The following is a 22,819-nucleotide window of genomic DNA, read 5'->3' as shown; positions in this document are numbered from 1 at the left end:
ATACTTGACTATACAGATCTCTGCAGGGTTTCTAAAGGTCTATGTTTTGATAGTCATAGGAGAGAGTCTTTCTGAGAACTGGGCGTGGTGGTACCTGCCTGTAATCACAACATTTGGGAGGTAGAGAAAGATTGAGAGTTTAAGGTCAGTCTCAAACAACACAGCAATAATATCCAGGCCAGCCAGAGTTATTTGAGTCTCTGCCTCTAAGAGGAAGAAAGGAGAAAGAGAGAGAAAAAAAAACCTTCAGTGTTGAGTTTGGTCCAAACTAATTCAGTTCAGTAAATAGAAGTTATAAAGCTCACCCTGGGGTCTAGAAACCTCCCTTGACGCAAGGTACAGGCATCTATAACCTGGAATTACTTTCAATCAACATTAAAGGCTTTTTATGGGGCTGAAATCTCCTTGACTAAGATGTAACAAGTAGAAGCATTTGGGATGGTAGGTCCCTAATCTCAAAGCCTTGATTATCTGATTATCTAGCATATGGCAGACAATGAGGAAACCAATGGGGGAGACTTTGTGCCTACATACAGCTTAAGGCACATCTGCCAAGATGCAGGATAGATAGGAAACACTGCAGGAGTTCCCAACTGTTGTTATTCTAAGATTTATTTACTTTATATGTATGTTGAACCCACGTGTGCTTGGTGCCTTTGGAAGTCAGGAAAGAGTGCTGGGTCCCATGGAACTGGAGTTATGGATGGTTTGTGAACCACCATGTGTGCTAGGAATTGAACCCAGATTCTCTGAAAGAGCAGTGTTCTTAACTACTGAGACATCTCTCCAGTATCAACACACACACACACACACACACACACACTACACAATTTTTTTTTTATAGTTGTTAAGACAGCATCTCACTACCTGGCCTCCAGCTTACAGAGATCCACCCGCCTTGCCCTCTGGAGTGCTGGTATTAAAAGTTCTCCACCTCATCCGGCTTCACTACTTTAACACAAAGGTCATCCTGCTGCAATCTCCACACCACAGCTCAGAAACAGCAAGCAAAAAAGACAGATGCCCCCACAGTAAGGATAAAAAGTAACTTCACACACAAATAATGGATGATTCTTTTATTAAAAAAAAATTAAAATAATTCTATGTAACCTATTTTTAAAAGATGAAATATATGCACTCAGAACTTAATAGGATGTGGCTAAATGAAGCCTGAAATATATTGAAAGCCTTTTCTACTATATTGAAAAAGCTAATAGGGCAAAAATGATTAAGTAAGTCTAATTATGTGTAAAAAATACTATTTGATCAAATAAAACTTAAACTGATTTTTTTTGACTATCTAATGGTGAATCTCTTCTTCTCCTAGTGTGTTAGTACATGGGGTAAAGGATTTAGTTATTGGAAATGTTATTCATGTATGTCTTGGATAATCCAAGGTAAGTGAAATATTCTTGAAGGTTTTTCTCATAGACAGCTTGTCTTTGAACTTTACAATACCCATCTGAGATGTCACCTTTAAGTTTAGAAAATAAAGGTTGTTGAGAGAAGTTCCTTGCTCCAAGCCATGTCTTAGAAGTGGCAGGGTTACCTGGGGAACCAGGCTTTCTGATGTGGCTCTACCAGAACCAGCCATTCTGCCAGACTCAGGCCCTCTTCACTCATGACCTGACCTCTCAAGAGAGCCCCCATGGAGCCAAGCGAAACCTTGGGCTTCATGGCGAGCTGCCAGGTGCCCACTGCACAGCAGAGGTAAGGTGGCAGCAGGCAGAGGACTTGAACTCAAGACACCTGACCTCTGCTCTCAAGGAGTTTATCAGATCCACTCTAGGGAGCAGGAGAACGGAATGTGGAAGAGAGGAGAGTGTATTAGTGGCAAGAAGATAGAATCTGGTGTACCTGGAAAGAGACAAAGCAAGTTGGCAGGTACCCCTGATCAGTCAGTATGTCCTACTTGGCCAGTGGGAAGGAAAATAGGGCCTGGCTTGTCATCTTGCCTTCTCAAAGGCGGCAGAGTTAAAGGCTTCCGTACAGAGTAGGAAAACAGTCTTATTTTAGCACATAAAGCATCTATGATTGTTGAAGTCAGAGGTTCTTCATGGTCTAATGTCACATATCTAAACTGGTCCCTTCCTTCCAACAAACCTCAGACAGCACCTGGCAGCTGAACTAAACAACGTAGCTTCAAGCCCGTTTCTCTCTTTATTTCCTTCTTGCAAGGGCACGCAGACCCTGGGCCCCAGGATTTAAACAGCAGTAAATGCCACATCTTTGATTCAAGGAGACCATTCTCTAAGGGAGGTAGGTGATTGCATTTTTTTTTCCATCAATGCTCATGAATACTGATGTGGTAAAAAGCCCCTCAGGGTTCAACCCAGAACCAAAATGCTGGTAAATGGCCCCTATTGTTAAGAATCATATTAACAGCACGCTCACCATGTTCAGTAACTAAGAAGATTTAGCACCCCTTTTCCCTCCAAGGGGGCTTTACTATTGTAGTACGTCAAAATTTAGACATACACAAATATACAAGGCAATTCAGTCTTACAAGGTAATGAGCTTCCAGGTTGTGGGTGCCTTGGCTGGTACTTCCCTGTTGGAATAAGAATTGCTGCCATTCATTTAATAAGCATCTCTCTATGCCTCGAAGGGCAGTTTGCAGCAATGCAGAAATTACATGCCTGACTAAAAACACACATGACATTTAAACTAAATTAATAGGAAGGCTAGTCAAGTCTCTCTCTCTCTCTCTCTCTCTCTCTCTCTCTCACTCTCTGTCATGTGTCACCACCTCTTGACAGATTTTACCTCATCACTATTCCCTGCCACATTCTGTACAGATGCTGTTTTCAGGAAACAATTTGCCCTTCTGGAAGAAGAGTGTAAAGTGCTACACAAGAACTGAGTGCTAGCTCAGCACAACGGCCATGATGATAGTAGAATAAAGAATCTAACACTGCACAGTCACCGTGTGCAGCCACTGAGATCAAATGCACAGACCCAAACTTAGAGCATTGAGACCAGTGTTTAACAAGACAAAGCTCTATGTTGCCGTCATTAAACTTAGTTTGTTTGTGTCTGCTTACACTAAAGGAAATCAGTGACACAAACTTCAGGACATTGTTAATTGAGGTAGGTATAGAAATAAGGGCCCATCAAAAAATGGTCTCCATGAGCGAGGAGAAACCTCATAGACTAGCAAACAGGTTGTGTTTTGCCACAAAAGACTAGGCTATGAAATGTTTTCAGCTAAACACAAAAGACATAAAATCCATGTATTTTATTTACAAGATGCAAGCCTAGACCAAGCAGGTTTTGGAGCTATTTTAACTCACACCCCAGCCATAGGTCTCTTGTTCCTTGCTGTTTCTCCTGGCCATGTGCTCATGGTCCATCTCCTCTCATGGTGGTTTCTTCCTCCTTCCCTGTCCTTTTTTCTCCCTCTTCTCTGTACCTGCAACCCCCAGCCAGGTAACTGAAAACCTGCCTATATCTATCTACTGTTCAACTACTATCTATCTACTGACCAATTAACTTGGGGAGCAAGGTTACAGAGCATCATTTGATATACATGAGGATCTCTTCCTTGACAGGGCAATCAGATCTTGGGGGCCAGTACTTAGCATTTGAATCCAAGCAGCATCAGACCAATCTTCTACAACAGGAAAGTCATTATTTATCAAAGACTCATTCTTGTAGAGGGGGAATATTCAGCCAGGACCTTCTCTCTGACTCTCTGTAAGGTCTTTGGTGTCCACACTCTCAGTCAGCACCCATCAGCCTTGTCAGGAAACTATTGTCTTTCCCATTCTGCAGATGAAGGATTTGAGATGACATAGAAAAGTGGCAGGAGTCAGTGTTTGAGTTGAGGTCTGACATCAGGAACTGTACTATATGAGAGTGCATTGTCCCTATGTACTTGATGCTGCGGTAGCGGTGGGGGCAGTAATGTTTAGAGGGAATGAGAAGGAATGAGATTCACCTTTGCATAGTTAGTGTAGAAGACACTGGGGACACATGAACTTAAATGCAAGGGCTGGGGACTCTAGCATCCCATGCTGGCACGGCCTCAAATGAGTCATCTGACCTTGAACAAGCCTTACTAGGTACTAGGATTCTTTGTCACACAGTTGAGCCCTGATGACTAACACCTGTGATAGATACTGAAGGACATGAAATACCCTTTGGAAAACAAGAAGCCACTCATAAAAAGTATCACAAAATATTGGGAAATCTTACTGAGCCTTCCCAACTACATCATTTCAGGCTGAGAGATCAGGTATTATTTAAATAATTTGGTCAGATGAGAATGGCCATCCACAGCTTGTCCTACTTGCTTTTCCAGAGTCCAGGGTCACTCCTTTACCTCTGTTTCCTTTCACACTAAATAAATACTCTGAGACTTAAGGAGTCACAGGATTAGTAATGGGAGTTCATTTTGTAGTGAGTTTGACATTAAATCCTCAATATAGAATAGAAGCAATCTGATCAGGTGAAACACAGGGAAGGTAGAGTTCAAAGCAACCTCAAAGGAGAATCTTGTAGAGAAGAGTGATCTACCCAGGGTCACAAAAGCAGTACAAATAACAGTCCTAACTACAGGTTACATAGAAGGAGACTGAGCACGTTTCCCACCCCACCACTGTCAGTCTGAGGAGAGTCAGCTCCGTGAAATCCACAGGAGCGTGATTGCGGATGGTTATAAATAGGCGGGAGCTGATGATCAAGTGTAATTGCATACACTCAGAACGAGTCCAAATAACCACCGCCAGAAAGTCTTTCTCGATGTCAGATTTACTCTTCAAATAGCTAAGTATGTGTAAGAGAAAAAAAAAAAACATAAGAAGCTTTTAATGACTTGGAAACAAAGGCAAATCTTCCATTCCAACTTAATAGTGGCATTCCTGAAAGAGCCCCAAGCACTTTGAAATGAACGGTAAAGGGAGATAAATTATATGTTTGCATAGCTATCAAAATTTAATATTAAAACTTTTCTCTCCTTTTTTTTTTGGGGGGGTGGGGTCTTTCAAGACAAGGTTTCTCTGTCCTGGCTGTTCTGGAACTTAATCTGTAGACCAGGCTGGCCTCAAACTCAGAGATCTGCCTGCCTCTGCCTTCTGAGTGTTGGGATTAAAGGTGTGTACCCATTACACTGGCTTAAAAGGTCAGGTACCCATGGGACTCTGGAGCTATGAGTTCTGCTTGTTGTCATTTGAATAGATGTGCCAAGAACACAGGGTATTTTAGATTTTTAACAAAGAACACACCAACAGAAACCTTCAAAACTTCAGGGAACTGTCTTGTCTCAAAGTTGTCATATTGGATAAGGAAAGGAAAATCCATTATATAACATGAATGTAGTCCGAAGGTTTCCAGACAGATCAACTAAATCTAAGCTATCTATCAAATCTAAACTGAATTGAAACTACCTATCAAACCAAAGCAAGCTATCTCCTTTCCATCCTAACTGCAGATAAAAGAGAAAGAGACTCAAGGGAACACCTATCATAATGGGAGCTGGAGATGGCTCAGCAGTTGAGAGCATTGGCTGCTCTTCCAGGTCTTGAGTTCAATTCCCAGCAATCACATGGTGGGTCACAACCACCTGTATGTAATGGGATCTGATGCCTGCTTCTATACATGCAGATGGAGCACACATATACATAAATAAATAATAAATAAATAAATCTTAAAATTAAAAAAAGTATCATAAGGAAACCTATTGCTTTATATGCTGATTTTTAAAACTGATACAAATAAAAAAAATAAGGTCACAAGTAACAGGAAGCATCTATTACCAAGTTACTTGCTTGGTAAAAGCTTGGCCCAGCAAAGAGTTAACATAACATTCTGCCCTGTGTGAGCATTCAATCCCTTTACCAATCACCCACCAGCTGAGTCACCCAATCAACCTAAAATGCTTCCATACTTCGAGGTAGCCCTAGGGTGGGGCTTCACATGTGTGTAGCTGATGACATGGACACATGCACTTGATCCTTTCTTTTAAATCAAGGGTCCTAAACTTACGCCTTTTAAACATCTGAACAGTAACCAACAGGATCAGGGAAATATTGACTTAAGTTATGAATCCAGACAGATCAACTAACTCTAACTTAAAGGGAAATGATCTATTAGCAAATGCATAGAAAATGCACCACACACATACACACACCGATACATATACATTGATATAATAACAGTTATATTCAATTAAGGTGTTTATTATTCAAAAAGGTAAAAATTAAAGTCAGAAGCATCTAGGAAGATGATGGCTCCTAATATATCGAAAAGCCAATTTTATGAACTACTATAGTATATAGTAGGCATTAATAAATTATACCAATACAATGAGACTAATTGAATGACTGTCACATATTACACACAATTATATTAATTATACAACTAATGAATTGATGAATGTATCAAGATTTGTCATGCTACTTTTTCTACTTATTAAATCAAGCTTCTAGTCCTTATAACCTATCCCCCACCCTTTGATGGTATAGTACCAGAGACTGAACCCGGGGCCTTACACATTCCAGATAAGCACTTTACCATCTGAGTTATATCCCCAGTCTTTAACTTTCTCTATACACTTCTAACAAGAAGAAAGGTAGTTGACATTAAAAAAAAAAAAAAAAAAAAGTCAGCTTGGGACTGGTATGGTGGCCCACTTCTTTAATTCCAGCAAATAGGAAACAGAGGAAGGAAGAACTTGTGAGATTGAGGCCAGCCTGGTCTATATAAGCAGTCCTAGGCCAGCCAGGGCTACATAGTGAGACCCTATCTCAAAATAAAATAAGCAAACAAACAAACAAAAAATAACAAAAACTTGTAAAAAGCCTTGCTGCCAAGGATTGCCAAGGACCTGAGTTTAGTCCCAGGTCTCGAATGGTGGAAGGAGAGAACCTACTACCTCAAGTTATCTGCTGCCCCTCAATGCTGCTGCTGTCTCTGTCTCTGTGTCTCTGTCTCTGTCCCTGTCTCTCTCTCTCTCCTTCACACACACACACACACACTCTCTCTCTCTCTCACACACACACACAATAAGTAAAATGAAAATAGAATAACGATAGTTGGTAATGATTAAGGAAATATTTCAAAAAAGATAATGGAAAAGATTTCTAATGCTCCCAACACAAGAAAATGCCAGTCAGCTGACCTCATCATGATGCATGACACACATGTATTGAAATTCCACACATCAGTACACAGTTACTATGTGTTATCTAAATTAAGTCAATTTTTAACACTTACACCTCAACAATGTAAGATCCCTACTCAGTGTATCGTGAAGGTGGTACATAGAATGGCTCCAATAAACTCTAAGAGATTTATTGCTTTACAACTGAAAATTATAAACTGTGCATGAGACATCTTCACAGCATATGGCCAATGCGATCAACCAAGGAGAATAATTCAGTTTCATAAAGATGCAAATTTAACTGTAGTGTGTTAATTCATGACAATGCTGTCTCTCAAGACAATCACCAGGGACCTCCCACATGAAATCAATATGCAGACATCTATTTAACTTTATCACTGGCTCACTAAGTAAATATCACACTGTAGACCACTTAGGTACTCACTATTCAGGCAAATAGCCGGCGTAAAAAGCAGGCTGATGGTGTCAAGCCATTAACAAATCAATCGATAACCGTTCCCTGGTTTGGGCTAACATCTGGAGAGCCAATTGTTAGCCAGCTGCCGGGGCAGAATCTGTGCAGAGGATTCCCTTGTACTCTGAGAGAGGGTCTCAGGGAGACCATCAGCCAGAGTTTGGCTCCTTGTGCTTTTTGAAGCACTAAATGCAACTACCCCTTCATCCCAAAGGCCTGCAACCTGAGGACCACACTGAGAGATGCTACTCTGTTCTCCACTGTGCCTAAAACCCTGGAGCACATGAAATAAGAGTGAATGGTTTGACCTTCCCTATTGCTATTTTTACTACTTTCTGAATGAGTCTTTTTAGCATTTTCTAGGTACCACATATACTCACAAACATCTAATCTTCTCAAAGTGACCAAGAATGGCCCTGCTTTTTGCAACAAAATCAACTTCCTTTTCCTGAAGTGTGAACTATTTGGCCTCACATCATGTCAAACCCCCAATATCATTTTTTTTTACACTAACTTCACAGTTAGTGCTGTGCCTGCCTCCTTCATGTGACATGCATCCAATACTTCTATGCCTTGGGACACGTATCCATGCTTTCGTTGGAAGACAGTGAACAAGGGAGGAGGAGGAGGTGTATCTAGCAAAACCAAACTAAGCTTCAGGACTGCTTCCTGGAGTTACAGCTCAGGACAAACCTGTGTACTGAGTGTCACAATTAGCAACACAGCTCAGAAGTCCCTCCTCTTTCATTTTGCCTGCCCTAGAGCTGAGGGCGAGAAAACTCTACACAAAGTGTGGCAAAGGAGGCTACTGATTATGAATGGGAGAACCAAGGGCATTCTCAGACTGCAACAGACTAAATGTCCTTCTCACTTCTAGGAGCTTGGGACAAGGGGGACCTCTTTCCTCTTTCTCTTTCTGTTTCTCTTGCCTGAGATTTGATCTACAGGGAAAACATAACCAGGTCAAATGTGCAAGTTAACCGGTTTTCACACACACTCCATGCATGCTGGGCTGGATTAGAGATGCCCTACACTTTGGGTACTTTTCTGTTTTACTTCCTGGAGGGAAGGTTCAATCTTCACCTCAAAACGACCCACGAGAAAACCAGCTTTTTAAAAGTCATGCTAGAAATCTACTTCTACTTCCTGTGAATGGCAGCTCTCTTCCTGCCCTTCCTTTTCCATGGAAATTTCACCCCTCTGTTCTCTGTCCCAGTGATGAATATGGATTCAATGCAATGACCCACAAAGAACAAGGGGGAAAGTCTGGGAAACAGTCTATTTCTCTTGTTACCCATAATGCTGAGTGTACAACTTAATTTATCATGCCCTTATCACGAGAGCAAACTACACACCCCAGGTTAACGGCCAGGTTGCAAGAGACAAGTTACAACACACCTGTGGCTTGCCACCAACCCCAGTACCCTGACAGAAACCGCACCCCACTTCCAACAACTCTGATATTCCCCAGATCTTACCCTGCCTAAGAGGTTGTCCTGGAGTAGTGTCTGTTGTAGCACTGGGCCCACATCCTCCAAACACAGCACATGGCAGAGGTCAGTGAGCTCCTCTTGACCCAGAGACCCAGTTCCCAGGGTGTCAAAACTGTCAAACAGCTCCTTGAGTCGGGCCTCATGTTGGTCCTGCTCCACCTCATCCATCCCATAGCCCACAGCGCTCACCTGTATGAGACATGAAGAAAGACAGGTTGGGGCAGGTCATTTATGGACACATGAATCTCCCCCTGCCCTACCTGGACACACACATCTCCCCCAGCCCCATCAGCCACTTGGAACACTCTTCAGCAAGGCCTTGCCTGGCCAGTAGTACTTGTACACACACCAGCACCAGGACACAACTGTACTGCTACAATGGAGTAACATTACAGGCACCAAGGGTTTAGGCAGGCAGTCCTCCTTCCTAACAGATGCAAGGGCAAATGGCCCATCTGTCAGACTCGTACCTGAAAGGGTTTCTCACCTATCAGCCTGAGAACTCAGGAAAGTGAAAGGCCAGCCAGGTCAGATGAGATAATTATTAGTATTCAGTCACTACAGAGTTAGAGCTGCTAGACAAGTCTGTAAGCTGTAGACAAAATCCCTGGATGCTGGGATCTGAGGTGTGGCCAAACTTTCACTCCATTCAGCCTAGGTATTTCACATCACAGCTATTTTAGAGGCACTGGCTGAGCCATCTCCCAATGTATATGGCCCAGATGCCTTTAATTCAAAAAAGCAACTCAATTAGCCTTGCTGGTGCAATTACACACAGCAAGACAGAAAGTACTCCCCGAGGCTCTCTCTTGTCCCAGAGTGCTTTAGGTAATGCTTAGTTGCCTAGAGAAAGGGCAAAACACTGAAGACATTTCCTGAGGAGCCACTGGCTGTCTTGGGAGAGTTGAACAGCATCTCTGAACTCCTCCACCTCCATCTACTCAGACTTCAGTCCTGGCTGCCCTGTTTTCCATTACTGATTCCCCACCGCCCGGCAAACCTGGGTCCCAGCCTTTCACCCTCCCTAGGATCAGTAAAAACCTGACATCATGAAAGGCTTTCCGTCATCTTTCGCTAAAAATAGGTATTTTACTTCAAGAATAAGATGTTCCCAGTCTAGGTATGGTGGCACACACCTTTAATCCCAGCGCTTGGAAGGCAGAGACAGACGGATCTCTTGTGGGTTCAGAACAGCACGATATACAGAACAAGTTCCACAACAACCAGGGCTACACAGAAAAACCCTGTTCCAATTTAAAAAAGAAAAAAGAAAGAAGAAAGAAAACGAAAAAGATCTTTCCTTCTCCTTGTATACAATAATCAATTTGTAACGTGCTGGATCCAGCCCAAATGCTGCACACCTGGAAGCAGCTTCATGATGCAATCAACGGTGTCAAACACACAGAGACCCTTGGGATGGTGACCTCAGGCGTCTGCAATCAGGCTTTCCGCCAAGCCCATGACTACAAAACACAGCACCTTCCCCAGGGCTTGGAGGTGTAGCTCAGTGATACATCATAAATGCTTAGCATGTGCAAGGCCCTGGGTCCAACCCTTAAAAACACCGACAGTAAGAACAGCCCCTTTAACTAAAGCCCCAAGTCAGGGCTCAGAGCAGCTCCCAGTAACACAGAGACAGTGTAATTTAAGCTGCTGCACACAGCTCAAGCCTAAGGCAATGGAGCATTCTGAAACAATACAAGGCTACTCTAGGCCGCTTTCTTTCTTTCTTTCCACAGACAATTGTCCAAAATATGACAGGCCTGGACAAATAGACAGGTGTAGTGGTGGATGCCTTTAATACCAGCACTTGAGAGGCAGAGACAGACAAATCTCTGTGAGTTCAAGGCCAGCCTGGTCTACAGAGTGAGTTCCACAACAGACAGGGCTACATAGTAGGCTACATAGTGAGCCCCTGTCTTTTTGTGTGTGTGTGTGTGTGTGTGTGTGTGTGTGTAACCAACAACAACAAAAAAGCAACCAAACAAAAGATGAAAGACAAGCCGTGACCCCACAACTGGATGATGTCAGATGAGATGGAAAGGAGCTGCAGCACAGCTCGATGTTTAGGGCCACCTGTGAAAGCAACATGATAGAGTGTAGGTTCAGGCTCCCAGGCCTGGGAAGGTCTCTTCCATCAGCAGCTAACCACTGGGTGCAGCAGGCTCTGGCTGCCTTCCCAGGGTTGGTCTGCTGGGTTAACTAATCAGTATGTAAATGTTTTCAAAATATGTTGGGAGTGCTACATAAACATCAAAGCTTCAGAAAAGAAACACCAAGATGTTAAACCAAACCACAAAAAGAAGGAACACAGACAAGGCCAAGCTTGGCTAATGAGATTCCGACAGAGTGGGCCAGTTAATTGTCAACTAAGGTCTGCTGGGAACCCCCATGGGCTCTGGGATTTTCACAGCTATGAAGCTCTTTCTTAAGAGTTCTCTGGGTTGTAATCTGACCAACTTCAGAAAAGCCAGACAATTCTACTTTCGCTTGATTTCTGTATATGGGTTTCTAAACTCAGAAAGAATCCTAACACTTTCCCCTTCAAATGTTACTTTCTGTTTTAGCCAATAGTTCTCAACCTATGGGTCGTGACCCCCTTGGGGATAGAACAACCTTTTCACAGGGGTCACATATCAGATCTCCTGTCTATCATATATTTGCATTATTATTCATAACAGTAGCAAAATTGTAGTCATGAAGTAGCAATGAAAATGATTTTATGGGTGGGGGAGGGTCACCACAACATGAGGAGCTGTATTAAAGGGTCAAGGCATTAGGAGGGTTGAGAACCACAAGTCTAAGTCAATGAAAGAGAATGAAACTCGCTCAGTGCTAAGAACACCTGGCTTTATCTGCTGCTTTGAATCTGGTTAGCTAGCATGTCTGATTTAGGGAGGCCATTGGATTTTCACTAGATCATACATCTTTCATTTGAAAGCTTTTTTTTTCCCCCTTATCCCTGAGCTTCATCTCCTAGGTTCCATAGACTACAAGCTTAGGAGAAAGTTCTTTTGACTGAAGGCAGGGGTTGGGGTGGGGTACATGGGGGTAGGTGGAGGTGGAAAGTGAGGGGTGTGGGGGTGTGGGTGTGGGAGATGAAGGTGCATGGGATGGGGGTAGGGGTGATACGGGAGATGGGAGAAGGGGGGCTGCACCCCAGTGAAGCAAGTGCTCCAACTGCGACATCCAGGAAATGTTACACACGGTGACAAGCTGTCAGTTCTCATCTGCCACCAAATGCATTTTTGTTCGTTGACACAATTCTCCAAACGTTCATCTGTAATTTCCTGTGCAAAGAATGTTTCCCCTCCCCACTTGCCAGAAAGGTAGTAAGGGCCACAGTTTCTCCTTCGTTATCACCTTCCCTTCCCCCAACTGAATAGTACAATCCATGCTTTGGGCCGGGGACTCAGTAAATGAACTGACTTTGTGTTATGGAGGCTCCAGGGAGGGATAATTTACCCCGGTGAAGATGCCAGAGTCCACAGAGACAGTTCCTGCTCTGACTTCTTCCACACACACACATCTTCACTTCTCAAGGGCATTCTCAACGTTAGGCAAAACCAAGAAGAAACCGAGCACCAACAATGAGTACCAAACTACAACGGAGTCATCGAAGTGTAATCCAGTGCATAGTGCAGCCACAAACTACAGCTGCGGTTCTCGGATAGGAGACCAGGCTTTGGAGGAGACTGTGTGCTAAAACACTTGTCAAGCCCCCTTGTTTAGACAACGAGGATAACAACAGCCATCTGGGAGGGTTGTTCTAGAACGAAGTAGGGCAAGCTAGTGGCTAGGCTCAGGGAAACAGGTCCAAGAGAGGCAACTGAAGATCAAGCAAAACACCTGAGGCCTGGAAAGGAAGCCAGAGGAGAGTAATTTAAATGAATCAGGCAGAAGTCTGCCTGCAGAGCCAAGAAGCAGCTCATGGAATGCTACTGAATAATGGGCAATTGACGTCACCTCGTAAACATCATTATATTAATAAGTGATGATAATAATGGATAATGCTTGGCTACCTGAGCCTAAAAAGGCAGATTATTGACAACTTTAATGCCAGATAACTGCAGAAAAGCTGAGACACAGCAGGAAATTCAGAAGGCATTATGTTCTTCTCAGCATTTACTGAGTCTGGCCTATGCCAAGTACTTTATGCATACCACCTCATACATATAATTTAATCTTCCTAACTCAGGGGTATGGATAGTATCACTTCCCCCATTTCAAATGTAGAAATTGGGGTTAGGTAGAATTAAGCAACCCATTCAAGGCCACACAGCACTACAGTGGAGGAGGGGCCATGATTCTACTAGTGTGACCATTACTGTCCCTCAGCCTTATACATGTTCAGAGGACGTAATGATGGTGAGGCTGAACAACTTATGTCCTTTCTGTGTCACCTGGCTGGAGATTACTGAGAAAAACTTTGACAGTCTCAAGTCACACACTGTTCCAAACTGGAATACAGAATGTTGGGGGATCCCAGTTACCTTGGTCCATGAACCGAATGCATACAGCCTACAAGTCTCTAGGAATACACAAATATGATAGATAGGCTCTTTCTTTCTTTTCCTAAAGCAGCATTGGGATTTGAGGCTGAGAAGAAATACATATACATGAGACAACCATAAGAGTCCCAGACCTTCAGGATTGGATACAGCTCAGGAATCACACATCATTCTATGGCTTTCCCCCAGTGAATACTTAAGGTCTATGGTCTAATCTGGGAAGGCAATGCTTTCCAGAGTCAAGGCTCAGCAGGCGCCCATCAGCAGCAGGAAACTTACAAAGCTGAATGAGAGTAGTAAATCCTCCTTGAAGTTGCAAAGAACAATTCCAGTTTAAGGATGACAGCCATAACCTCAGGGAAAACCCTACCAATGACAGCTAGCCAGAAGCCATTATGACTCCTTTGGAATAAAAGGGCTGGTGTGGGCAATATGTTGGCGTCCTAACTAGGGACAGTTAAATAAGGGGCAGATGCAGAAAGCGAGCAATCAAAACATTTACTACCCAATAACCGGCCAAAATGACAATTACTCGGAGCATCTTCCTCCCAATGGACCCAAAACAAGGCTGTCACTAGGCCACAGACTGACATCCATCACGTCTGTGCTGTATGCACTCTTTACTCAATCCCCCAGCTGATAAAAGCATGGTGCCAACGGGGACTTCCAAAAACTAGGTGGAGGTAGAGCTGGAGTAATGTTCCCCAGGTCAGTGTGAAGCAAGTGTGTGAACTTCCCCACACCAGGTTATAGAAAGGAGCTTGTAAATCTGGAACCCCAACCAGAGTAGGTATCTGTTCTGGGCTGGAGGGAGTAAAAGGGGACAAAGTCTGGCAAGTGTAAACCAAATAATAAATAAACACAGCGCCACAGCCCCCAGCCCAGGCCTTTTATTTCCTTTCCAGATGGCCCAGCAGCTGAACAGCTCTGCGGAATGTCTGCATGGCCCTCTAGGCTCAGCCTCTTCCCTTTCAAGAGAGTATCATAATAGATGCTTTCGGACCTGTGTTCAGACACAGCTGTTGGAGGCCCACAGCCCAGGCTGTGACCACCACGTGAGTAATTTCATTACTTTGGGACTGCAGTGATAAGCAAAGACAAACCCTATCTGCTAAGGCTTTTCACCTATGCCTTTATTGGACCCTAATAATGAACCATGATCAAATTAAAGTGTTCCTCTTTCTTCCCTTTTTTTCCTACAAACATTTTTACCAGCTGCAAAATTTCCCAGGCTTAATCTTATACTAATTTTATTGTAAAAGGAAATAACAAGGAGAAGAAACTCAAGTACAGCACCAGCTCCAGAATAAGCCATGCCCTGCCCACCCCATCCACCAATTTTTACCTAAAAACACTCTTTCAAAGTACTGTTTGCTGCTCAGCCACAAACTGCTAAATGCCTCCTCCCAACTCAAGCAGTGCCTCCTGCCTTCAAGCTGGAAATCAAAAACAATACAGAGCATCAGCAGGAACAGAGCTGAGGTAGAAAAAAAATACATACAAACACACATATTTATATTCCAACATGCCACTGAACATGGAAAACTCACATTCAGATGAGTCTGAAGGAACACTTGTTTTGCTAAGCATACTCTAAAATGTAACTGTGCCAAGGGCACCCTGCTAGTATTTATTCTCAACCTAAACATGCATTAGGATTTTACTGCCCTGCAGGTTGATGTGAATCCAGGCTTTTGTTATACCTAATAGCAGGTGAATTACCTAATCAACTAAGGAAAAACAACAGCTTCACACAACAGATCCAATAATCTATATTCAACTACTTACAAAACTACAGGAGCCACACACAAAGCCAAAAACAAAACAGAGTTTTGTGTTTGCTACTTAAAAAAAAAAAAGAAGAAGAAGAAGAAGGAAGGAAGGAATCTTAAACAACTTTCATTTCTTGAGCTGTATTTACATAAATTAATTTAGGATGTCTGAAGCTGTGAGCTCCCTAGGGCCTGAATGGAAAACGCCTGTTCTCACATCTATAGATGATATTTCCCCAACTGTGTTGAGGTATTAGGATATCAACACTCTGAGCACTTTCCATATAAAGCAAGTGTCTAATTGCTCATACAAATTGCAGTAAAGAAGTGAGCTAATTTCTAAAGATGTTTCTCATTTGCATAATCCATAATATTTTAAATTATCTTATTTCTGAATATAATCATACATATATGATTTTATATATATATATATATATATTGGTGAGGTTCACCCCACAAGCCTCTGCCCAATAGATGTAAGATCAATAGCCAGAATTCCAACTGCATTATTTATTGGCTTACAAATGAGTTGGCATTTATAAAAGTAGCCTAAAAGGCTTAGGCTGTCTGAATCCCTCTAAGATGTCCTGATGTAACTGCCAAGCCTCTATCAGGGTAAGACTTATAAAATGTATTTTCATTATCAACACAAAATGGAAGCATCAAGACTGGTAAAGTGTTAGTTTAAAAAGTCATTTACAGTGACATTTAAAACAATTTATTTGAACAACATTTGACTCATGATAAGAACACTGACTATATTAAATTAAGATTGACTGTTCAGAGTTCTGTGGAGCCCTATTCTTGTCCTGTGAGTTAACATCTTCTGATATGAAGGGCCATTACATTATCTAAAATGAAAAGGGAGTAAGAAGAAAAAAGAACTTGTGACATTCAGAGCAAGCACCTATTAAACATGACTGGACCGTGACATTTCAACAGGGGGACCGCATAGAGGGTGGGTGGCTTCCTCTTCCTTGTCCCAGTATCTGTATATTGGCAATGCCTTTGCTTATGGCAATCCATTTGCTTTCAACACTGCAGTTCGGAATGCTTCCCTCTAAAACATCAGAGAGCCTTGAAAATAGGCAGGTTGCCAATACCCGCTGCCCAGATCACCTCCCTATAAACACCAACCACAGCTGAAGAAATAGCACGAACTCCCCTTTTAGCCAGCCCGTGATGTTACTGATGATCAGCTGGGGTATTTCATAACTTCTTTCAATTCCACAACAAGACATGCTAATATTCCAGGTCAGCCCCCAACAGCCGTGTTCACCACTGCAGAAGACCCTAGAAGAAGCTACACCCGTGCCAGGAAAGTATTTCCTTATGGTTTGTTAAGCCTTGGGAAGCATGCAAATAGATAACATTGATGCCAAGATGACACATCAGAGCGAACCCAACTGAGTTGATAGTTCATGGTCCCAAGAACCTAGCTCAGGTGCTATCATGAGATTTATTGGAATGAGCACCCTAAAAGCTACCGTGGCAGCCACGTAGACAACCACAGTCTGTTTTGGTTAAGCTGCAAGGAAAGCCTTCTCAGGACTTCCTCACCGCCTGGAAAGGGTCTGTCCCAGGTAAAAGATGATGAGACCGTCTCATAATAACAAAGTTGCCTGGAAATACGATCCCTGGCAGCACACGATTCCAGCTCCCCTTTCGTTTGCACCTTCCGAGCTGAGGCTAGGGGCATCTCCTTTCCAATCTCTCTCAAACTCAGAGCTTTAAGCGGAGGCTGGTTTCCATCAGCCTTGTCTTTTTAGGGGAAGTGGGGGTGGTACTGCAGTTCAGACCTGAGTCTTGGATACTTCTCTCCCACCTACAGCCTCTCCTTACTTCATTCCACACTCCTCTGCTCTGGAGATCGCGGTTTTCAGAGCAACTGTCACGATGTACTGCCACCCTTTCCAGATAGCTGTACCCAAAAGTCTCTACCTGCACGGATCCCACGCACCTTCTAAAATCTCCACTTTCAGGACTCCAAGCAGCTCTGCGCTCCCAAGATGTTCAGATCGACACCCAGGGGCTCCTCACGCAGGCTTCCCCTTCAGCTTTTGGACCTCAGGGCTGCCTGGGTGGCCTCGACCCACAGAACAAGAACCCTTTCTGCTCGCTCCGGCTCCTACCCGCCGCTGGAGCGAGGCACAGTAGCAGCTTTCAGCTCCGGGCGCCGCAGGTCTGGGAGGCGGAGGTGTGGCGAAGGGCGGGCCAGCCCAGGTTCCTAGCAACGCGAGCGGCGTCCCCACTCCACCTGTCCCCTCGCGGGTCGAAGAGCTCACACACCAGACCTGAGGTCCGACCCCGCGGGCCTCGCCTACCTTCCGTCGGCCTCTGGGGAGCGCCCACGCCGGCCGCCTCCGGAGGTCTGCAAGGAAAGGGCGCTTTGTTAGGGCCCCGCGAGCGCCGCGAAACCCAGCAGCCCGCGCCGCCGATCCGGGCACGCGTCCTTCCAGAGGACGCGACTAGGGACCAGCACGGGCGTCATTTCCATATGTAAGGGGCCAGCGCTCACAAAAGCGCGCCGGCGCATCCTCCGCCCCCGCCGTCGCCCCTCCCCCCACCCCCAGCCGCCACCACCCGCCCGCGACAGAGCCCCTCCGGGGCCGCACCGCGTGCTGGACCAGGATCTGCGGGTTTGCGCCGCTCAGGGCGCTCGGGGTCCCTCGTAGACAGCGCACTGGCAGCCAAGGCCTCCTCTAGCTCCCAGGCCGCGCAACCCCCGGGGCTCCCCAGCTTGTCGCTTACCGCGCCCCGGGCTTAGGCGCCTCGCGCCACCGCACAGACCATGACCGCGGTACTCTCGGGCTCGGACGGGCGGCACGGGACGGCCGCGCCCAGCGCGCTCGCTCCGGGCTCAGCCGCTGCCACCCGGAGATCGGGCCGCGGGGGAGGAAGAGCCTGGCCGCGCAGGGAGGAGTCAAGGGGACGCCGGCCAGGGCGCGGCTCCTCCTCCCGCGGCAGCCGAGGGAGGAGCGGGTAGCCGCGGAGAGTCGGCGGGTGCGAGCCCCCGCCGGGGAGATTTGAATTTGGGAACGCCCTGGCTCCACGTGTCCGTCCTGCACCCAGAGGTCGCCTCGGCGAACTTGCTGGCACTGCCACCATGCGGTCCCTTGCCCACCACCTCCTTTTTCTCTCAAAGGCATCTACTAGCACCTGGCGCTCGGCACAGGGCCCACAACGTTTCTGGAGAGCGAAGACTAGATGGACCTTAAGTAGAGGCGGGTACCTATGTCACCGGCAGGTGACCCGGGATTTCCCACCTCTAGAGAACCCTTTGAAGGTCATGGGAAAGGACCCCAAAGAGCAAAGGACCCTAGAGAGCACTGAGCCCTCTGGGCGTCCCACCTTTTCTAGAAGCATCAGTAGCTGCCAACCTCATTCTCATAGGCGCTCTGCCCCTTGTATAAACTTCGGAGGGTGCAATCAACTCTCTGTGACAGCTGCGCAGAACAGAAAGTCATTGGAATTGGTGGTCCTTCTGCCATCAAGGTTGTTGGGTGGGTCCCCGTCCAGCTGCTTTCTCCCAAGCCTGCTCTACGTGCTACCCTCAAAAAAGATGCTAGCTATATCTCAGTGCTGCCCCTCCCCCCTTCCCTATGCTTCCTAATACCAAGTAGTCAAGCAGGATCTCAAATCCAGGCTAAAGGTGGAGGGAGATATGGGCCTGAGGCAACGTCTTTGCAGGATCCATGAGTAGCCCTTGTGAAAGGAAGGATATGTCTTGATTTTATTACATTCACAAGTTATTTCCACAAGAACGCTGAACAAAGCCCTCTTGCCACTGAGAGTTGTAAGCAACAGAAAGGAAACTGGGAAGTTCAGGCTCCTGGAACCAACAAATGTGACCTCTTTATGACAGTCTCCCTGAGGAGGTAGACACCATAGCATTTCGAAAGCAGGAAGCTGGAAGGCCCGGAAGCAAGAGCGTCACACAGAAAGCTCTTCATAGACTAAGATTCAGAAGAAGAACACATATGTGTCAAAACTGCTAGAATTTAATGCTCACAAAGCAGAACTAGTGAAAGGGATTTTCCTGGGCTCCCAGCTGACCAAGGCCTGGTTTATTTTTTGATTGTATTGTGCTACAGTTCTGCAGTGTGGGAAAACCGAATAAAGCATTATTTTGAGAGTCTCTCCATATTGTTCCTTACAACTTACAGGAATCCAGTTATCTCAAAATGTAGGAAACAAATATCAAAGACAGTTATTTAAAAACTCCAAACCTTTCTCCAATACAGAGAGCATCTGGGAGAATAAGAAAGAGGCATTTCATGCCCCCATCCCCTTCTAGCACACAGAAACGTACAAACTGTAAGCAAAGCTGTCCAATATTACACCACTTATCAACCCTCTACCAGGATACTTACAGAGATGTCATGAACAAGAGAATGATGTTCCGTGGGCACTCAAACCACTGACAGCCTCCAAGAACAAGGGTGAGGAAGCAGCTTTCTTGTTTTGCCCAGATTCTGCCATGTCAGATCCATCATGCTGGGTACCTCTCCATACGCTCGCTCCTTTAACCACCAAGAATCCTTGAGGATGAAATAGTGCCTCAGTTGGAAGCTGTGCTCCTTGGGGCAAGGGATATTGGTTGCAATTTCACTACTTATGGAGGAAGCACAGATTGCTAGAGATGGTATAATTAGAAAAACACAAAACTGGTTTTTTGAAAGGATGGGAAGGGTGGAGTTAGTGCTGGGACTGCCTCCAGCCTTGTCACAGAGGAGGAAACAGCAGGGCCAGGCAGTTCCCTGTTGGGCGCTGCTGGGTGGTACAGGGTTGGTGAGAGCTTGTCAGAGGCAAATTCTTTTTTTTTTTTTTTTTTTGACAGGGGTTCTCTGTGTATCCCTGCTGTCCTAGAACTCACTCTGTAAACCTGGCTGGTAAGGAGCTCAAGAGATCCACCTGCTTCTGCCTCCAAAGTGCTGTGATTAAAGGCTTAAAACACTACAGCCCTGTCTGAGGCAGATTCTTTAATACTATGTGCCTACATGTTAGGTTGCACAGGGCCAGGCAGGTCTTAGTCCAGACAAAAACTGAGACTTCTCTCACAATCAGCCTATTGTTTGGCAGAAATAGTTTTAATTCTACTCTACATATAATATAAAGAAAAATGAAATGTGAGCCTTTGTCTAGTGGTAATACTCATTGCAAGCCAATTTTCACCTTTTATTTGTTGTAGTTTAATAACTTATTTGTAGTACAGAGGTGTTTTGCCTGCACGTATGTCTGGGTGAAGGTGTCAGATCTTAGAGTTACACACAGTTGTGAGCTGCCATGTAGGTGCTGGGGATTGAACCCCAGTCTTCTGAAAGAGCAGGCAGTGCTCTTATCTGCTGAGCCATCTCTCTAGCCCTCTGCTTCTGATTTTAATTCTCATTTTACAGAACCTTGTTAAGGGAGCCAGGATTCTTCAAGTACTTACTTGCATCTATTGTTTTTGGGATTGTTTTCTGTTACGTTCTACAGTATAGGACTGGAGTTGTCACATGGTTAAAAACTTTAAAGTTTGCTGAAGCACGGGCCATTGGAAGAATATGTTGCTCTATTTCTTTCTGGGGAAACTGTTTGTTTGTCTGTTTTGTTTTGTTTGAGAGGATCTCTGTACAAAGTCCTGGGTATTCTGGAACTCACTTGGTAGATCAGGCTGGCTTCAAACTCACAGAGATCCTCCTACTTCTGCCTTCTATTGGGATTAAAGGAGTACACCACCACACCTAGCTTTAATATATAGCCTAGGCTCTCCTTGAGCTCTTGATCCTCCTGCTACCAAAACGAGTGGGAAACTTTGTAACTGATCAGAATCCAGACAGTTAAGATGAACTGGAGAAAGATGAAGGAAGTAGAAGTGGGAGATGTGATTGAAGGAAGAAAAAGATAAAACTAATCAGGGCATGGAGGCACACACCTTAAATCCCAGCACTTGGGAGGCAGAGCAGGCAGATCTCTGTGAGTTTGAGACCAGCCTGGTCTACAGAGTGAGTTCTAGGGCAACCAGGACTATACCATCTCCAAAAACTGAGGAGGGGGGTAGGACTGTACTTGTTTGTTTGTTTGTTTGTTTGTTTGTTTGTTTCTGGTTAGCCCCAGGAACTGAGAAAAGATGTCTGCTTCCTCCATGAGGAGATTGGGTAGTGATGGAAAGAAGGAGAAAAACACAGTCTGTATCCCAGAGATGATGCCAGAAATTGGGAGACTCAACAGCCAGGCAGGAAGAAAGAACACAAGCAGGGAGAAGGATGGAAGTGGCCTTTAGCCTTTGCCCCTGGGAATTCTTCTTAGGACTTGCTCCCTTCACTCTCCTCTGTGAGATGTATGAGAGGGGAGGAGATGGGCTCTGCTCAGATCCTGAAAGCACCCAGGAAGCACTCTCAGTTCTTGCCCTGACAGAAGGGAAAATACCCACATGTGAGGGAGTACGGGACAGCTTAGAGACAGCATTGGATTTGAACAAGTTGGGCAGCTTACATAGGACCCTAGCAGTGCAGAGGGCAAGGACATCATTACTATATGGCTGCTACTCGGACTAGTGCGTTTCACATCCTGTCCTAGGAGCCTGCTCAGTCATTGTGAAAGCGCGTATTCTCATGGAAGCTGACCTCTGTCTACTGCTCTGCACATGTACCTCCATGACTTTCCTTCCCATCCAGATCACCAGTCCTGTGACATACTCAATGCCTTTGCCTCTGTGCCATGTTATTTCTTTGGTGCAGAAGTTAAACCACAGTGGGAATCAGTCCTTGAACTCGAGTCTTTCAGGTTGAGCATTTAGTTGCATTTCAGATACTTTACCCTCACACTGAGAGGATGGTGTATTCTTGTGCTGGGGTAGAACTGGTTTTCATTACGGAACCATCCTGTTCCTTGAGTCAGGAATCTGGAAATGGTCTACTGTTCTAAAATGCTGGTCACTGAGGCTTCATTCAAAGAAGAAAAAAAAATGTAATTTTAGTTTAAAACGTGCTAATGTTTCTTCCATAAGCACCTGACCAATGTGATGTAAAATCTTCATTTAAAATAAAAGATCTTTGAATGGAAAAGGATGGTTTTCCAAATGGGACTACTCTTGAGTTTTTTTTAAGAATTGGGGACCTACTTGAAGCAGCTCTGTCCAGTAGAATTAAATGTAAGCCATATGTGTAGCTCAAGCTTTTGCTGATGGCCATATTTTAAAATGTAAAATGAACACATAAAATTATTGTTTAATATATTATCTGATCCAATATGTCCCAAATATTATCTTTTCAACATTTAATCAGTATAAAACCCAATGAGGTATTTTGCATTTGTGTTTGTGTGATTCCTTGGCTCCTGCTGTGTAGTTTTGCCTGTAGCTAATCTCTTTTCAGACTGGTCATATAGACTGATAGCTACCACTGGGCTAAGATCACAAAGTGGATGCATCTGATGACAAGCCTGGGCCTGTCTCCATAACATGTGCTTCCTGGGACTGGTTA

The 22,819-nt window shown here is 44.7% G+C and overlaps 1 protein-coding gene across 6 annotated transcripts in view; it reads right to left on the bottom strand.

The window, feature by feature from the left end:
* Nucleotides 1-18,286, bottom strand: part of Nin (ninein) — a 97,011-nt gene extending 78,725 nt beyond the window's left edge. For 2 of the 6 annotated variants that reach the window (XM_028781645.1, XM_028781653.1), the window contains exons 1-3: nt 18,105-18,286; nt 17,678-17,724; nt 9,056-9,259 (exon numbers count right to left, since the gene is read on the bottom strand). In XM_028781645.1, the coding sequence (XP_028637478.1) occupies nt 9,056-9,238 (183 nt within the window). In that variant the 5' untranslated portion in view covers nt 9,239-9,259; nt 17,678-17,724; nt 18,105-18,286. Of the gene's footprint in view, nt 1-9,055; nt 9,260-17,313; nt 17,436-17,677; nt 17,725-18,104 lie in introns of those variants that run through there. The other 4 variants (XM_028781621.1, XM_028781639.1, XM_028781659.1 and 1 more) reach the window with 3 other exon arrangements.
* Between the last annotated feature and the right edge of the window lie 4,533 nt (nt 18,287-22,819).

This window comes from Grammomys surdaster, unplaced genomic scaffold (genome assembly GCF_004785775.1).
Source record: "Grammomys surdaster isolate TR1022 unplaced genomic scaffold, NIH_TR_1.0 98, whole genome shotgun sequence".
In the NCBI taxonomy this organism is placed as follows: domain Eukaryota; kingdom Metazoa; phylum Chordata; class Mammalia; order Rodentia; family Muridae; genus Grammomys; species Grammomys surdaster.
Note: the sequence above shows the minus strand (reverse complement) of the source record. Positions and strands in the feature narration are given on the sequence as shown.